The sequence below is a fragment of the Micromys minutus genome, assembly GCF_963924665.1.
Source record: "Micromys minutus genome assembly, contig: SUPER_22_unloc_1, whole genome shotgun sequence".
Classification (NCBI taxonomy): domain Eukaryota; kingdom Metazoa; phylum Chordata; class Mammalia; order Rodentia; family Muridae; genus Micromys; species Micromys minutus.
This window is the reverse complement of record NW_027667990.1, coordinates 545,796-561,814: the sequence shown is the minus strand read 5'-3', so window position 1 is coordinate 561,814 and position 16,019 is coordinate 545,796. Positions and strand designations below refer to the sequence as shown.

Here is a 16,019-nt window from a genome sequence, read left to right as displayed (position 1 = left end):
CAGTGAGGATTAGGGATGTGATCTGAGTGCACAGTGGTCATCTATGGCACACACCCATCTTCTCTGATAAAAAGGAGGAGGTCAAGGAGCTGTTGCCTAACACATTCATAAAGCACGATGTCCAGTCTGTACATGGCTACATTACAAAGAAGCCAAAGGAAATCACACTGAAGGGTGTTTCAATGGCAATTTTCGAGTCTTGGTGGCAACCACTGGTACTGCCTAAGGTAGACATGGTGGTTCAGAGCTGTTCATCAGAGAATGAGGTGTCTTGACGAGGACCAGCAGAGACCCAGAGATACAAGCCTGAGGAGAAGGGGTTCCGACTAGCCAGGGGGCAGAGAAATCTCTGCAGAGAGCACACAGAAAGTGCGCCCCTGCCCTGCCTGATCCAGGGACCAGGAACCCATCATTGGGAAGGAACTCTGGAAGAATATCTAGATGACAGAGGTAAGCAGGATGGCAGACATGGTGCTTTCAGGGGACAGCATTGTGGATGCAGGAACTATCAGAAACACAGGCAGGAACAGTGAAGAGGAGGAGGAACTTCAGACAAAGTTCAGAGGAAGAATGGGAGGTTGCAACAAAAGAAACAGATCCCAGAACAAAGGCAAGAAGAAGAGTTTTGGTAAAGTAGTAGAGGCAAGAAGAAACTGTTCCCACTGGGGAGTCCAGGGCCCTTCCTGCTCTGAGTCCCAGTGCTTCCTTCCTGTTTGATCATTGCACTTTGATTGGGCCTCCTTATTTGCAGAGGGAGGCTTCTGAACTGTCCCAGCACTCATCATTAACTGTCTTTATTTTGGAAAGTGATAGGAATAAATAAATTAATCAATAAATAACCTGAAGAGGACTAAACAAGGGCTCTCTTATTGGACCTTCAGTGCACCTCCCAGGTGCTGCTCCTCTAACTGGAGGCTCATGAGCCTAAAGAGCTGGAGGGTGCAGAGCTGACCAAAGCTCTCTCTCTGGCTGCAGCTTTAATGCACTTCCCTTGTGCAGCAGATGCCCTCTGCAGCCTGTAACTGCTAAACAAGTAAATATCTGTCTTTTGATCTGCTGAAGAAGATGATAGAGGATAGTCTCATTTTCATGAGAGTAGAAATGTCCCTGTGGCTCAGAGAGGAAACAGCCACACTGCAGGATAACCCTATCTTCATGGTGAAGTTCATGCTCTGACCTCACAAAGAACCACTGTGATAGAAGAGTGAATGTCCTCAGTATAAGACTGTGGACTGGCCTGTGAGTTTTGTCCAGATAGAGCAGGAAGCTGATTTGGGTGACCTGTGGGACTCGTTCAGAGTTGACTAGATTGTTCATTTTCAGGTTGTATTATCTCACAACCACTGTGCACCAGAGCACAGGGAACAGCCTCATGGACAGCAATTTCAAAACAGAGACTTTGAGAAGTCAGTATAGTGTGGGTTTCTTACTTGGCCAGGGTACATTTGGCACTGTGAAATTGGCCTGGCACCAGAAAACCAAGGCCAAGGTTGCCATCAAAACGGTACAGATTAATGAGAACAACATCAGGTGGATCCGGACTGAAAGAGCAATATTGGAGACACTACAACATCCTTACATCATTCGCCTTTTCCAAGTCTTAGAAACAGCAAGTAACATACATTTCATATTGGAATATGTCCCGGGAGGAAACTTACTTGAAATAGTAAGAGACCAAGGCCGACTGTCGGAGGAGGAGGCAAAAAAAACATTTGGACAGATAGTTTCGGGAATAAAATTCTGCCACCAACGAGATATTGTACACCGAGATATCAAGCCGGATAACATAGTAAGAGACGCCAAAGGTAACATCAAAATAATAGATTTTGGCCTAGCCAGGAGATGCAGACCTGGGACATTACTGAAAGTACCACGTGGAACCAGAATATATTTTGCCCCAGAGCTTATATTAAGTGAACCCTATGAGGGAAAGAAGTCGGATGTGTGGAGTTTGGGAGTACTGCTCTTTTTCATTACTACTGGGTTGTTCCCCTTTAGAGGAAAGACTATTAAAGAGATCAGTAAAAATATTGTAACGGGGTCCTATGCTGTTCCACGTTTCCTCTCTGGACAACTGGAGAACCTGATCCACCAAGTCCTCACGGTTCCCCCAGAGATGAGGCCTTCCATCGAAGAAATTGAAAACCATCCATGGGTGAGGAAGTGCGAAATAACCATCTCGACCAAGATAGACCCAGACTTCAAAATCATTGATATGCTGTGTGGCATGGGATACAATGCCATCCAGATTTTGAATTCCCTGCACAAAAAGAAATACGATGCACCAATGGGTGCATATCTAACATTAAAAGCACATGTAGACCTAGGGCATAAGCATGGATCTCCCTCTTCAGCCAAGGCTGTGGATCCCTGTCCTACACCATCCGCATCCCCAACACATACTCTTCCCCTAAAGAGAAGGGCCAGTGAGCCAAACTTTGGCCTCCTCCACATCAGGCCCTCAGGAGAGCAGGGGCCTGTTCCACTGAAACCATCGGGACACAAGTTGGCCAGGAGTGTGTCCCTGCCTCCCATTGCTCTGCATTACCCCTGTAAGCAGAGCAGAGCTTCTAGCAGTGTCCCACATTCAAGAGCAGTGGCTGGCCCATGTGTGTGTAACAACGTATTAGAAATCGAAACACTCCCGACTACTTCACAAGACTCTGAAATTGAAATAACATCTCCCTGTCAGAAGATTGGGCGACTGAAGAAATTTCGTAGGTGGATACGGAATCGCTTCTCCAACATCTGCTGCTTTCCCTGTGCACGAAGGAAAAAATGACAACATCCATTCTCCAAAAAAATGGCTCCCCTGGAAGAGGTAGTGAGAAAAACCCGATGAGAAGGTAAGCAAATTTGCCAGGTGGGGATGCATCTCAGCTCTGAATTTTATTGTCTCTGTTTTATTCATGTCTTCTTATTGGAAAAAAATCAAAAAGATGTATTTTTTGGAGTCTGTCGGGATGACAAGATTTCTTTCTTTCTCTTTTTTATTTGCAATTGATTTTCAGGTCTTTTAAAAAATAAACAAACTTATTTAAAAAAAAAACAGATAAATATACAGATTTTCAAAGCATTTGTGCATAAAACTATATGAAAATATTTTTTCAGTACTTAATTGATTTTTATAGGTTTGATAGTACTCTAAATTTACTAGTTATGATAAGCATAAAATACATATAAAATAAATGTAATATGGAAATGTCGAAGTTTTCTTGATATGTAAAGATTAAACATAATGATTTTTAAATACCAAGGATTGCCACAAGGCTGCATTCTTAGCTCTTGAATTATTAATGCTTTAGGGTCTAGAGGTTTACCACACTCTTAGAGGGTGCTATAAGCTTATTTTCAGAAATTATTTCTATCCCAGCTGGATTAAACCCTGATCCTTAACATCTGAGGAAAAAACCTTTTTGGAGAATGCCTAGGTGGGATCTAAGGCAACTGAACTAGCAGTAACCATCAAGTGTCTGAGGGTACAGCCAGAGTGAAAGGGGGCATGTATACCTGTCGTCTGTCGGGAAAATATCCAGGTAGAGATTATGCTTGGAGACCTAGTGCTTGAAATAGTGACAATGGTTGAGGTACAAGGTGGCCATATCAATGTCTTTCTATAATTCAATTGGAAGGCACAGTGTACTAAGCCCTGTGAATTCTCACATTGTTGCTATGTTTCTTACATTGGGTATCAGATGTGGATTCCCAGTTTTTAGGTGTCTTACATTGCTCAGAGATGAAATGGTTTCAATGTCACCTTATTCTCCACTGTGGCATTCAGAGCCTAGGCAGACAGCAGCATTCTAATCTTTCAAACCATCTTGAAACCAGGGCTGAGGAGCTGCCAGAGGATCTTCACAGTCAACAAACTCAAGGCAACAGAACTTCAAACTGACTCTCCCAGCACACTCACCTCTCACATTCTACACTGTCCTTTCCTCCCATCATTTGCCCTGATACCAACAAGAAGAAATGTGCTCCCCATGAGCACAACAAATGCCTGCTCCAGAACACAGAAATGTGAAGCCTCCTGACACAGCAGCATTGTTGATGGCTTACCTAATCATTCAGTAAATGTGCTGTCTCAGGCAGCTACTGTGCAGGCCACAGGACACTCAAAGTGTCTCTATTCAGATTCCTACACATGTGCTCACCTAGGATGCACCTTCATGGTTTCTCACAATAACCAGTTGCCTTAGGTATCACTCTAAACCTGCAGCAACATTTGAACTAGCCATCCTCCTGAGAGTCAGCCCCAGAAGGATTGGGACATTGTATGTAGCTGACAGCAGTGCCATTGGCGGACATAGAAAGTGGGCTTCAGGTGTGAGAGAAAGTCCAGGCTTCTGTCTTCCTGAAAGTGTTAGGAAACTCGTTGCTGGGCTCAAGAACCGTGCACTGAGGTTTAGAGAACACAGAAAGTCATCGTGCTTCCATCATGGAGACCACTCAGCCTGTGTGACCTGCTTTCCTGTGGGTTTGATGGGAGTAGTTACACAGCACATCTTTTGCACTTTGCACAGAAAAGCTGTAAATCTTTTGAATGATCCAAAAAGGCTTTTATTCCTAAGAATCTTGAAGATTTGCATCCTAACCATTGCCATCTTTCTAACACTAAGTCTTCTTCCAGCAGCAGCTGTGCTCCAGGTTCCTCCATCTCTGGCACCCCTGACTGCCCTAGCTGAGGCTTTCTGGGGATATAGGCTCCTTGAGATTGAGATACCTCTGGAGGCCAGTCATACCTACAAAGGGGCATGATTATACTGATCTGGCTAATTTTTTCTCCTTCACCTGCCATCCCATATCTCTGTAGAACAATTCATCTTGGACTTTGTTTTGTTTTGTTTTGTTTTTTGAAGACCATACTTCATTGTCTGCTTTTATTTTTCTTGTATAAAAACTATACCAGTATGATTCAGGAAGAGAAGAAAACAAATACACTTGACATTTAGTGTAGAAAAAAGGGAGGTACGGGGGGGTAAACCTATAAGGAGAAGTGAGGGATTGTCATTTAAGGCTGAAAATGATCTCTGTAAAAAGTTGGAGGACTCTGCACGGCCTCAGGAGTAGGCAGAGCCTGCCACTTCATCCAGGTCCTCCCACCAAGTGTCTGGAAACTGAGGCAGGCAGCCCCTCTTCTCACTCCAGTCGCTTTCCTCCTTGTGCAGGTCTTGGTGCTGCAGGGATGCCTCGGAAGGCACAGACTTGCTTCTGTGGGTTAAAGGTCAAATTTTCTAGCAGCAGCTGTCCTCCAGATTCCTCCATGTCTGGCACCCCTGACTGTTCTGGACAAGGCTCTCTCGGGGCAAAGGCTCCTTGAGGAAGAGATACCTCTGGAGGCCAGTCTTCTTCTTGAGGATATCAAATAAGTTCAAAGACTTTGCCCAACTGGTCAGCTTCAATTTCCACAGAAGAGAGGCTTCTGTTGAAACATCTCTCTGATGATACAGCCAATGATCCACATGCCTACAGGTGTTGCATAAGTAGACGGCAGAACTTCATGAGCCCAGCACCAGAGGGTAACATCCACAGACACGAGGGCCATCTGGAAGCTGAACATTCTGGCTAGGCCAAAGTCAGCCATCTTGACTGTCCCATTACTTATCACTAGAATGTTCTCTGGCTTCGGTTCCCAGTGAACAATGCAGTTTCCATGAATATAAGGGAGGCTACTTAGAAACTGGTGCATCAGATCTAAAGGTCTCAAATGGCAAGCATAGTGGCGTTGCTTTGTGCAGGTATGTCCTCATGTCCTGATATATATGTTCAAATGCGAGGATTAACTTGATGTCCCCATCAGTTCAGGAAGTAGCACAGATATCAATCAGCCATGCAACACTGGGATGTTCAAAGATCTTCATCATCTTTAACAAGGCTGCCTCATGAACGGTGCTGAGAGAAAGGACTTTCCCAGCTGCTGTTCCATTAGGAACTCTCAAATACTTGAAGGCCACACAGTGGCCACTGTGGGGATCTCAGGCTTAGTGTACCATCCCATAAGCACCAACACCAGACATGGGTACATATCAAATGGTCGCCATTCATGTAGAAGGGGATCTTAAGCTTGGCCACGGGCAATGAAGGTGTGCTTTTATCTGGGCCTGGGAGCCAGTACCTGAGGCTTTGTACCCAGCTGAGATTTTTTTTTTAATAATGTAGGAAGCTCCCATGAGACTTCTGTGATAAGACTGCCCTCATCTGGAGCTACAATTCAAAAGGTGTTTATCAAAGCCTTTCCCTCTACATTGCTGAAAGAAACAGAGAGAACAGTGGGGTGTGTTTGGCTGTGGGGAAAGGTTTTTAACTTAAAACTCATGCATACAACCATCCTGAGGGAAGTCAAGTATAGTAACTGAAGGTAGAAATTTAGTAACAGAAACAACAATAGAGGCCGTGAAGGGTGCTCTCTATTGGCTTCTTTATGATTTCTGTGTCCTGTTTCCTACTCCCAGCTAAGCTCCAATCCATACTTTCCTAAACACTTACATTCAGTAAATAATGAGGAAAATGTACATCAGGTGGAGTCGAGAAAATGAATAGGGCATAATTTAAAATAAACAATGTATGACTTAAATTTGACCAAATTGTCAGAAAAGTATCCAACCCAGAGGGACAGAGGCAGTCCCTTACTGGCGTGCATGCAAGACACTTCAGGGTGTAAGCTCCTCCTCACTCTTGGAACAATGAAGAACTTGAACTTGTCTCCTTTCACCTTTTAACTCATGCATCTATTAGGAGGCTCAGCCACTTTCCCTCCCCCAGTCAATTCTATTCTCCATTTGTTTCAGTTCTAGGACTTGTTGCTGCTGTCTTTATCTGCACATGGTGGTCATTAGAGTCATCCTGAACCAAATTCAGACAGGGAATAGAGGGTCTGGACTCTCTATATCCCAGAGTCAGCATGAGACAAAGACCATTGGCACAACTGAACTCTCCTCTCTCCATCCTAAAGTCCCGGGTGTTCCTTTATGTTTCAGACACACAACATGCTGACATCCAGTAGTCAATGGACTTGACAATTTTTAGTAGTCCCTGGCCGTCTCATGTGCAGTTTTTAGTCATTCTGGAAAAGGTAAAGGGTCCATTGCTTCTCTCATCTCTGAACTTGTCCCAGTTCCCTGTTCTCCTGAGCCCTTTGGCAGTTATCCTAGTTGTAATCTTCCAAGGAAAGTCACATTCAGTAGTATATTCTCAACAGGGATGATCCTGCCACTGTCCAATGTGCCCTGTGTTTAAGTCACCTCACATCCAATGCCTCTCTCTCCTTCAGTGTCTCCTCTGCATATGATGGTGCTGTGCTACAGAAGCTTGTTCATGTGAGTCCAGGATGGTCATGGATTCCTGACTATGAGGCCTGTGGTTCATTGTTGCTAAGGATCACATCTCAAAATAACAACACTGAACTGGAAATACAAACTGAAATTCTGCTACCTGAGCAAGTTATGCAGAAAATAAGGAAGGATGTTTTACACAGGGACAAGTGTCCAAATGGAATCTATAGTGTTGATCTGGTGCCTGGAAGAGGAACAATGATCAAGTCTCTAATGGGCCACCTCAAAGTCTCCCTGCAGTTCAGAGGAACACCAAGGGCCCGAACTCTGTGGTTGTGATACCAGTGTGGAACATCTCCCAAGCCTTGACACCAGCATCTATAGATAAACAAAGGACTGGATTTCTACACTTTTGTTCTGCATGCTAAAACAGTAAAACAACAGGTATATAAGAAATGACATACAAGAACAGGGCCTCTTTGATAGCTGCCCAAACCATCTGATACACAGTCCTTCAATTCCTGTACCCCAAGAACAAGCAACTCTCATTCTCATAGAACACATAAGCTGGCCCTTGTTTCTCTTCCTTCCCCCATTTGTTCTTTCCATCAAGAGGAAGACATTTCCTTCCTGTGCTGACATGGTATTAGGATATGGTTCCCACAGACAACAGAAGCTCCTGAGAAATCTAATGCTTGTATGAGTGAACCTAGAGATGAAAGTGTGGATGGACATGTTCCCCTTCACTTCAAGCTGCAGTGATGTCACCATCTCACGCAGAAGTCCATGTCTTAGTGGAGTACCCGCTGACAAGGTTTTTCTGCCATTGAAACTCAGGTAATGATTGCTTTGTATCCATAGAGGAGACTTGGCCCTACAATTAGCTCCTGGCACTGAGGAGGCAAAAAGGAGGATATACCTGTGACAGTGGAAGGCTGTATGCAAAAATTAATGTGAGGCCAATCTGGAAGCTACATGGTGCATCCCCTGATCTTTTCTTCAGTTTTTCATTGCAAGCTGGTGTTTTCCTAGTGACAGGACTGTTATCTCTCTGACACTCACCCAGCCCTCCTTCTCAGTCTTTAAAATTTGGACAATAGAGAAGGACCTCTACAGATGAGTCAGTGGGTGAAACCCTGACATCTGTCACTGCATTTCCTAGCAATTCTTTCCTAAGTGTGGGATGTCTGCCAGAGCTAGGCTCTCAGTTCTTGCCTTGCAACCTGTTGAGTCACTTCCTGGACTGTGCCTACTCCAATCTTCCTCTAGCACCATGGAAGCCATTTTCATTTCACAGGTCTGACTTCATTCTTACCCACAAGGAGCAAGGGTGAAGACTGGCTCTGAGATGTGTTCCCAGCTTCTAGACTATTTGAAGTGGTGTGATCTCTTCTTTTGTCAGTTGCCATTCAATAACCAGAGTGAGGTGCAAGGATTTCACTACGTGCTAGATCCCAGGATCATCAGTGTGATACACATGCCTTGTCCGAGGGGCTGACAGACTGACAGAGCCCATTGCATTCAGGAAGATGAAGGTGGTGAGGTAAGTCCATATCAAAAGAGGTAAGAACAGTAATGAAAATGGAGTTAGCATCCCAGTCCTGGTGGTTGGGAAACAGTGTCCCTGAGAAGACAGCTCTGATTGGCTGAGCCTGCAGAGAAAGAAGGCATGAAACTGAGGACATTGAGAGCAACCATGTGGCACTCAGCCATCATGAACACGTGGAACTGAGGAGTGTTTGTGATACTGTGCACACCCTAAAGGGATTTACTGTATTTCATCTCTTGGTGAAATTGTGTTCTCTACACAGATCACAGGCCCTGGGAGAGTTGACTGTCATAACAAGCCAAAAGCATGAACTGTGCACTCCTCTTGTCCTGGTGATGGGAAAGTCAGAAGACGAGGAGGCCATCCTGACAGAGGGAAAATGTAAGGATGCTGTGTTCCTGCATGTGGTTCCGCCTTTTTCACATATTCATGTTGAGCTTCTAAGCAGGTAAGGGTGTAGATAAAAACTGTCACAAGAGGTAAACCTAGACCTTGGCTGTTCATCAGCCTTTGGTTTATTTATTTCCCATGCAGACTCTCAGTCTCCTTGAGCACAACAACTTACTCTCCCTGACTTTATTAACTATGGAAATAAGCGACTGTGTGGTACAGGTAGGTTGAGCTGCCTAAATCACGTATGCTTAGACCTTCTATCAATGCTGTCTTTTCAGACATCTCCAGATAAGATCCTGACATTCAGTACAGCATTCAAAGGTCAAGAGGATCCCTGACCAAAGCAACACAGGCTGGAGCCAAATTGCTGATACTCTGCACCAATGTCCTTCCCTGTTTTTTACTGCCAAAGACAGTCTGAACTGAAAGTCTGTACCTGCTCTCTCAGTGAAGTCACAACCACTTGAAATCTGAATTTGAACTGGCTTTATAGCTAATACTGTTGACCCCAAAATCTAGTTCAATGTCTGAAAATATGAGTTTCCCATTTTCCAACCTGGAACATTCTGTCTCAGGGAAGACAGTGTTTACACGTGAAAGGAGAGACCTGGTGAGGAAGGACAGGTGCCATGTGGCTTTCTCACCATGGCTTCATCTTAACCTACGTCCCAACATTTCTTCATTCCCGGCCCAAGTAAGTAGTATTTCTAGGATGACTAGACCTCTGAAGTGCTGATAGGTCCTGAGGGATCACTGGGTGTCATGCCCCATGAGGAGACTCTTCAGGATCTTCTGTGAAGGCCTACTTCTCTTCATTCTTCAAACAGCATGTGGGATGAATTCTTCTCTTGAACACTTGATGCTCACTTGTCAGTTTGCAGATCACTTACAAAAAGTTTCCTCACTATGATTGTCTTCTAGATTCCAGCTTACTTTTCCATAGATGGTGTTTAGTGTGGTCACACTTGAAACTGACTAATGCAGTGCATTGACCAGCTAGACTTCTCTAATGCCTAGAGGCAGTGCATGATGGAGCCACAGGATAGAGTCATTTCTATTTCTCTCAGATTTTATTATCACTCATCTGCACAGAAAGAATATTCTGGGCTTCCATCCACAGTTTTCTAAATCTTTTCTGAATGGCATTAACCTAGAATTGACCTACATGTCTAGAAACATGGGAACATCCTATAATGTTCTTCCATATTCACAAACTCACTGCTGTCCTCTCCTTCTGAGCACTGAACCTCTGTGGTTATTGCTAGAGAACTTCCTTTGGTCTGCATATACTTCTTCTCTCCAGAGACTCAGTACAGTGTCAGGATGTCAGGAAGCAATGGGCAGAATCATGACTAAGGTACTGGGAACTCTGTCCTTCTCATCCCATTGTATTCCATCCTCTCGCTTCTCTTTTGCAGATCATGGGGCTTTCCCACAAGAAGTTGCCGAATGTGGCTACCTGGCAGGCCAACCAATAGCCCCTATCTGCCAGACCGGAAGCCACCATCAATGAGTCAAGCAACCTCATCTGCAACATCCCAAACATCTGTAGCATGAAAGTCTGGTAAATGCAGTATGGCCCTCTCCCTTATCTGGTTGCCACCATCAAGTATCAAGTAGCCATTTATTTCAATGTGTAAACCTTGAACTCCTCTACAGATTGGGGTTTGGAAAAGGGTTATGTGCAGATGTTATGGTGGTTCATGTCATTGGTTATTTCTTAAATGTGAGAAATCTGGGTATCCACCAGTTACTGAGTGCTTTCTTTCCTTGTTCTTCACCCGTGTTTCACCAATTATGTTGCTCACTAATTTTATGTCAGTGAAATGGTGGCACAATATTTGCCTCTCAATATGATTGGTATTTCCTGGCAGGACATTAGTAGATGGGTTTTAAGAGTCTCTGAAATCTACTCTTTGCTGTAATTCGACATACAGCACACACAGAAAGACGTTTTTCTGATGCTTGACAGAACTCTTTGAGGGAGAGTCTTAGATTATGAGTGGGAATCAGAAAATTGGAGTGAGGCAATATGCACCTGGTCCCACTCCTCATGAGTAGGGAGCCACATTTTAATAACTTTGACTGAAAAGTGAACCACCAGATGCCTTCCACTGTTGTCTGTGGATTGCTTTAGAATCATGGAGACTATCTGAAACAAAACCTTTTAGTGCAATATCCAGGTGACTTGACATGTACAGATTTTACTGCATTAACTCAGTGAAACCGAGGCATACATACAAAGGGGCTACCTATGTCATATCCACAGTAAACCGCGGAGAGAGATAAATGCATGCATGTAAACTTGCAGGCTTGTGCTCATCTAAAGCTCTTTGCATTTATGTGTTCTGTACCCAAGCCTATGGAAGGCAATGGCAAAGTTGTTGTTTTCTTCCCATATCAATTAAGATAATCAAACAGATCCTCTATAGATATGCTCACAAGAGAACTTCATCTACAGGATTTCTCTGTGAAGATCCCCCCTCCAGGTCACTTCTCCTGCTCTATTGAGAGTTATATGAGCAAAATGTGATCCCAGTGTCAAGTACAGCTCCCAACACTGAGAACTATCAGACTCAACACTAAAGGCATCAGATTCTGATTTTATCTAGACACAAAGACAACATCTTAAACTGTGAACTCCTTGGCCTGCTCAGTTTCTCCCCACATTACACATATCTCTGTTTTCATTCAGCCAAAAGCTCATCACTGGGATGTCTCTACAATGACCTCGACTAATTCTTTCTATACATAGATTAAGATTTCATATCAAGCTTCTTTGCCTCAAGGTTGATCCTTTTGCTATTTTTTTCTGCTAGGTCCTTTTCCAATTATGGAGTCCCTCCTTCCACAAAAGGTAACAAAGTGGTCAGCCTTTCATGCCATTTCCTATTAGTCTGTGCCTCTTTGAGTAGAACCAGTTCAGTATTGCTAGGTATGTATGATGCTTACAGAACTTACCCTAATCTGAACAGATTATATGGGCACTGAGAACATCTAACCTTGCTAAGAATTTTAATTGTTTACTTATTTTTCTCACTTAGTTTTCATTGTCTATTCTTTATACTGTGTCTATCTGTCTGTCTGTTTCTCTGTTTCTACATCTATCTGTTATTTCAGTTTGGTTTCTATCTCTACATTTGTTTCTAACTCTCTCTTTTTCTCTTCTGTCTCTTAGCTTTTTTTATTCCTTTTGTCTGTGTGTGTCTTTCTTTCTGTATCACTAACAATCTCCATTTCTATCTGTTTCTATTTCTTTCTGAATCTTTTCCTCTCTGTGTGTTTGTGTTTGGTGTGTGACTCTGTGTTTCTCTGTCTGTGGGAATTGGGGGATAGCTTATTTATTTCCAGGGTGGCCTGTGAAGACAGACAATAACTCTACTGCGGTATTTCTCAAACCCTTTATAGGTCACAGGGATTGAACCTTATTGTGAATTCTTGGAAAAGTTTTTCTAAGGGAAGAAAATGAAGAATCTGTGACTGTGCCATTACATGCTGGGGAAATAATTGTGGGAGTCTCGGTCTTCACCCACACCTGTGCTGTTCTTCCTTGGAATCCAGTCAGGACAATGGGGTCTATTATTTCCCACATAATTGTCTTGGTTGTTTATTTCGGAATCCCCACACTCTCAGCTTAGTTCTCTAACATTAAGTCTTACTGGATCTTAGCATTCTACTTTATTTTCCCTGTCCATTCTGCCTATATTTATTTTATCAGAATTTTCTATGGGTAAAACAATTCATCTGTAACACTTAAAAATGGAAAATCCAACATCAGGGACAAAGAGCCCATACACAAGGTGCTCATATTTAACTACTAGAAATCCAAGCCAGTAAACTTAATCTTGACTCAGTGGTGAAAATGAACTTAAAACTTGAACAGCCCTACAATATTGTAGTTCCTGATGTCAGAGTTCCTAGCTTCACAGTTGAAACTTTTCTATTCCTTTCTAGTTAGTGTCAACAAAACTTCTGCAGAAGCTGGGGATCCAGAAAGCTAGGGGAGGGTGTTTGTGCAGGATGTTGACCCATCATGGGTCATGGTTATGCCTTCCACCTCCACCTTCAACATTAAATATACCTTATCTCCCCAAAGGCCACGCCTGCCTAAGTATCCTGAACTAAGTGAGGAAGATAGAGTGAACGTCAAATGAGTGAAGGTCAAGGTCTGGCTGTTATCACAGAATCTACATTATACTGTGGAAGCTCTGAAAAACGGCCCTGTTCTCCATGGGATCTTCATTGGCTGTTAATAAAGAACAACCTCTTAATGGAATAATGTGCCTCTGCCATGATGAAAACCATGTAGACAGTGAGTCTACAGAAGAAAATAGGACTGAAGTCTACCAATAAATAGTTCCAAATCTATCTTCTATGGATCACTAAAACATAAGCACCATGCTACCTCCCTGAAGATGAGTCAAGATGTTGCAGTTAGCGTGGCTTATGACATGAGGTACTCAGAAGCTCACCACAGATCTCAAATACAAATTTAGATTACCCTTCATATGTGATACCCATAAATACAGAAGGGAAACTTATTACAGCCTTCATCTGGTAGATGCAGGTAAGAGGATTACCATAGATAACCTAGATTTCCATGCTCAGACATTGAGACTGCAAACAACTATGAGAGGTAAGGGCACAAAGTAGAGCTGAGTCCTGCATCTCATACCACACATAGCTGAAGTTCCGGGGTTCTGTTCTCAGAGGGCATCTTTGGAAAATGTCTATTTCTTGTAAAACTCTCAGGTCTCTGAACCTAGAGCAGAAGCTTTGTTCATACCATATCCTAAAGCAAGTGAGGTTGGAAACATAGATGCACATGACAAGTCCTACCACTCTCACTGAAGCTGCTGTAAGGGATGTTTCTCATACATCTCTATCAAATGCCATCCAGGTATGATTTCTTGCTAGAATAACATCCCAATGATACAAAATTGGCAATATATGGAAAGACAGGATATTTATTGTGTCTTTGTATATGTACCCATCTCTGTACATGACTGAGATCATAAAACTATGTCATTTGAGAAAAAAGAAAGCCAGGTAGAGTAAGGTCTCTCCTGAGGACAACTGCCTTGACAACACAGAATCTCATCAAGGCTCACAGGAAAGACACACATATGAAGACCTGTTTGTCATGAGACAGACTCAAGATCTATCCCCCCCCCCCTTGCTTTCTTTGTTAAACAACTCTCACACTCCAACAAACCTGGCTCAGTATTTCTCACAGACATCACCTTGGCACACCATCTGAATGTCATTCAATTGAAATCTCTCCCTTTGTGTGACATGGAAAGGTCTTAGTCATGTCCAGTGTCATAACAATTCTTGAGTAATCCTGTTTTAATGCACATTTAGACCTGTCAGAGCAGGCTTTGCTCTTGTGTAACCTGGGCAGTTGTTGGCCATGTCCACTGTTTCTGCAGCTCTATAATGAGGCAACATCACAATGAGGCCTGTCACAGCAGGCTTTAATGTGAGCCATGTGGGCATCTTTATCACCTCATGTCTCACCCCCAAACTACACAGAGAACTTAAACCATCTCTCAATTCTCTATGGTCTATGTGAAGAGCTGACATTTTCAAGAATTTCAGAGGTGAAGATCTTGCCTTGGTCATCTTTATAGAATTTTAGCTATTCAGACCCACATACAGGGAAACCACGACTGGAAGACTTGTGAGCACCATATCCTCTAGAAACATGAAGCAATGGCATTGGGATTCCTCTAAAGTTTCAGTGACCCATACTCTCATAGCAGAGTGTTGTGTTTTTTAAATCTTAGGGAAGAGATGGTCTCTTTTTCCCACAGATATGAGCTGGTTCACTACTGCTCATACTGGGAGATGAGCATGATCAATCATAAGATATTCTACTTCTTCTTTCCCAACATGGAGCCGTAGATCACCTCTCTGATTCTTTCTGCTCTCTTGAAATCCTAGAATACTCTGAATTTAAGATAGAGAGATCATTGGTTTAGAGGCAGATGCTGTTTATGATGCAGAACTGCATCCACTTACTGCATATTCTTGCCAGACACCAAAAATGCTCTCTAGATTCACAAAATGCTATAGTGTTTCTAAGACTTCACAGTCTCTAGGGGGAAGTAAATCTGGCTTGTTATTAACAGTTCTTGTGGAGGATGTCACCTGAAGAGCCATGTGCTTTTATTATTGTCATTGTATGCTTTTACTATTTGTTTGATTCATGTGAACAGCCATGAAGATCAACTTAAAACCCTACCGAAAACATGAATTTAGGAAAGTGTCATTTTTGTTTCCCCAAGGTATTATGACCCCAAGCCCTGCTCTGCTGAGAAATTACCTTATCCCTAAAACTTGCTCTGATTTTTTTGTACTTGCTCACTTGCATCTTGTTCATCTTTCCTGGAGATGTTTCCTTTTGGTTTCTAACAATTTAACTGGTGCATTTATGTGACAGGCTTTCTAATTTTTCTCAGTTGCTTGTTGTGTAGACCGTTTCCCTTGTCTTGTCTGATATACAGTTAACATCATGAGACAGCTTCAAATGTGTGATGCTGAAGATTTTTCTTGAAGTTTGAAGAACTCACTTGGTACTGGGAAGCCTAGACTTTTCTTAGCAAAAGACTGTACTTGTGGCTAGACTTCCAGTGTCCAAAGAATTTCACTTCAGGATTTCAGTTTACAAATGACTAAAAGAAAATTCTAATAGCATCTACAATTCCCACAAATATGATAAAGCAGATGCTACTAAAATATGTTATGAATAACAATTTTCTTCTAGCTAACTTATCATCTTTTAGGCATTTAGCTTCCTTTTC

General features: G+C 42.9%; 1 protein-coding gene and 1 pseudogene across 2 annotated transcripts in view; one reads left to right on the top strand and one right to left on the bottom strand.

The window, feature by feature from the left end:
• LOC308435368 (putative sperm motility kinase W) overlaps positions 1-2,782 on the top strand; it is a gene marked incomplete at both ends in the record, with an annotated part of 59,516 nt that extends 56,734 nt beyond the window's left edge. The window contains one exon of the mRNA XM_080942632.1: positions 1,885-2,782. Within this exon, the coding sequence (XP_080798758.1) occupies positions 1,885-2,782 (898 nt within the window). The remainder of the gene's footprint in view (positions 1-1,884) is intronic.
• Positions 2,783-5,060: 2,278 nt separating this feature from the next.
• LOC308435367 (cyclin-dependent kinase 4-like) lies at positions 5,061-8,680 on the bottom strand (annotated as a pseudogene). The gene is made up of 2 exons: positions 8,587-8,680; positions 5,061-5,974 (listed from the first exon to the last, which is right to left on the bottom strand). The product of its transcript is annotated as a cyclin-dependent kinase 4-like (transcript).
• Between the last annotated feature and the right edge of the window lie 7,339 nt (positions 8,681-16,019).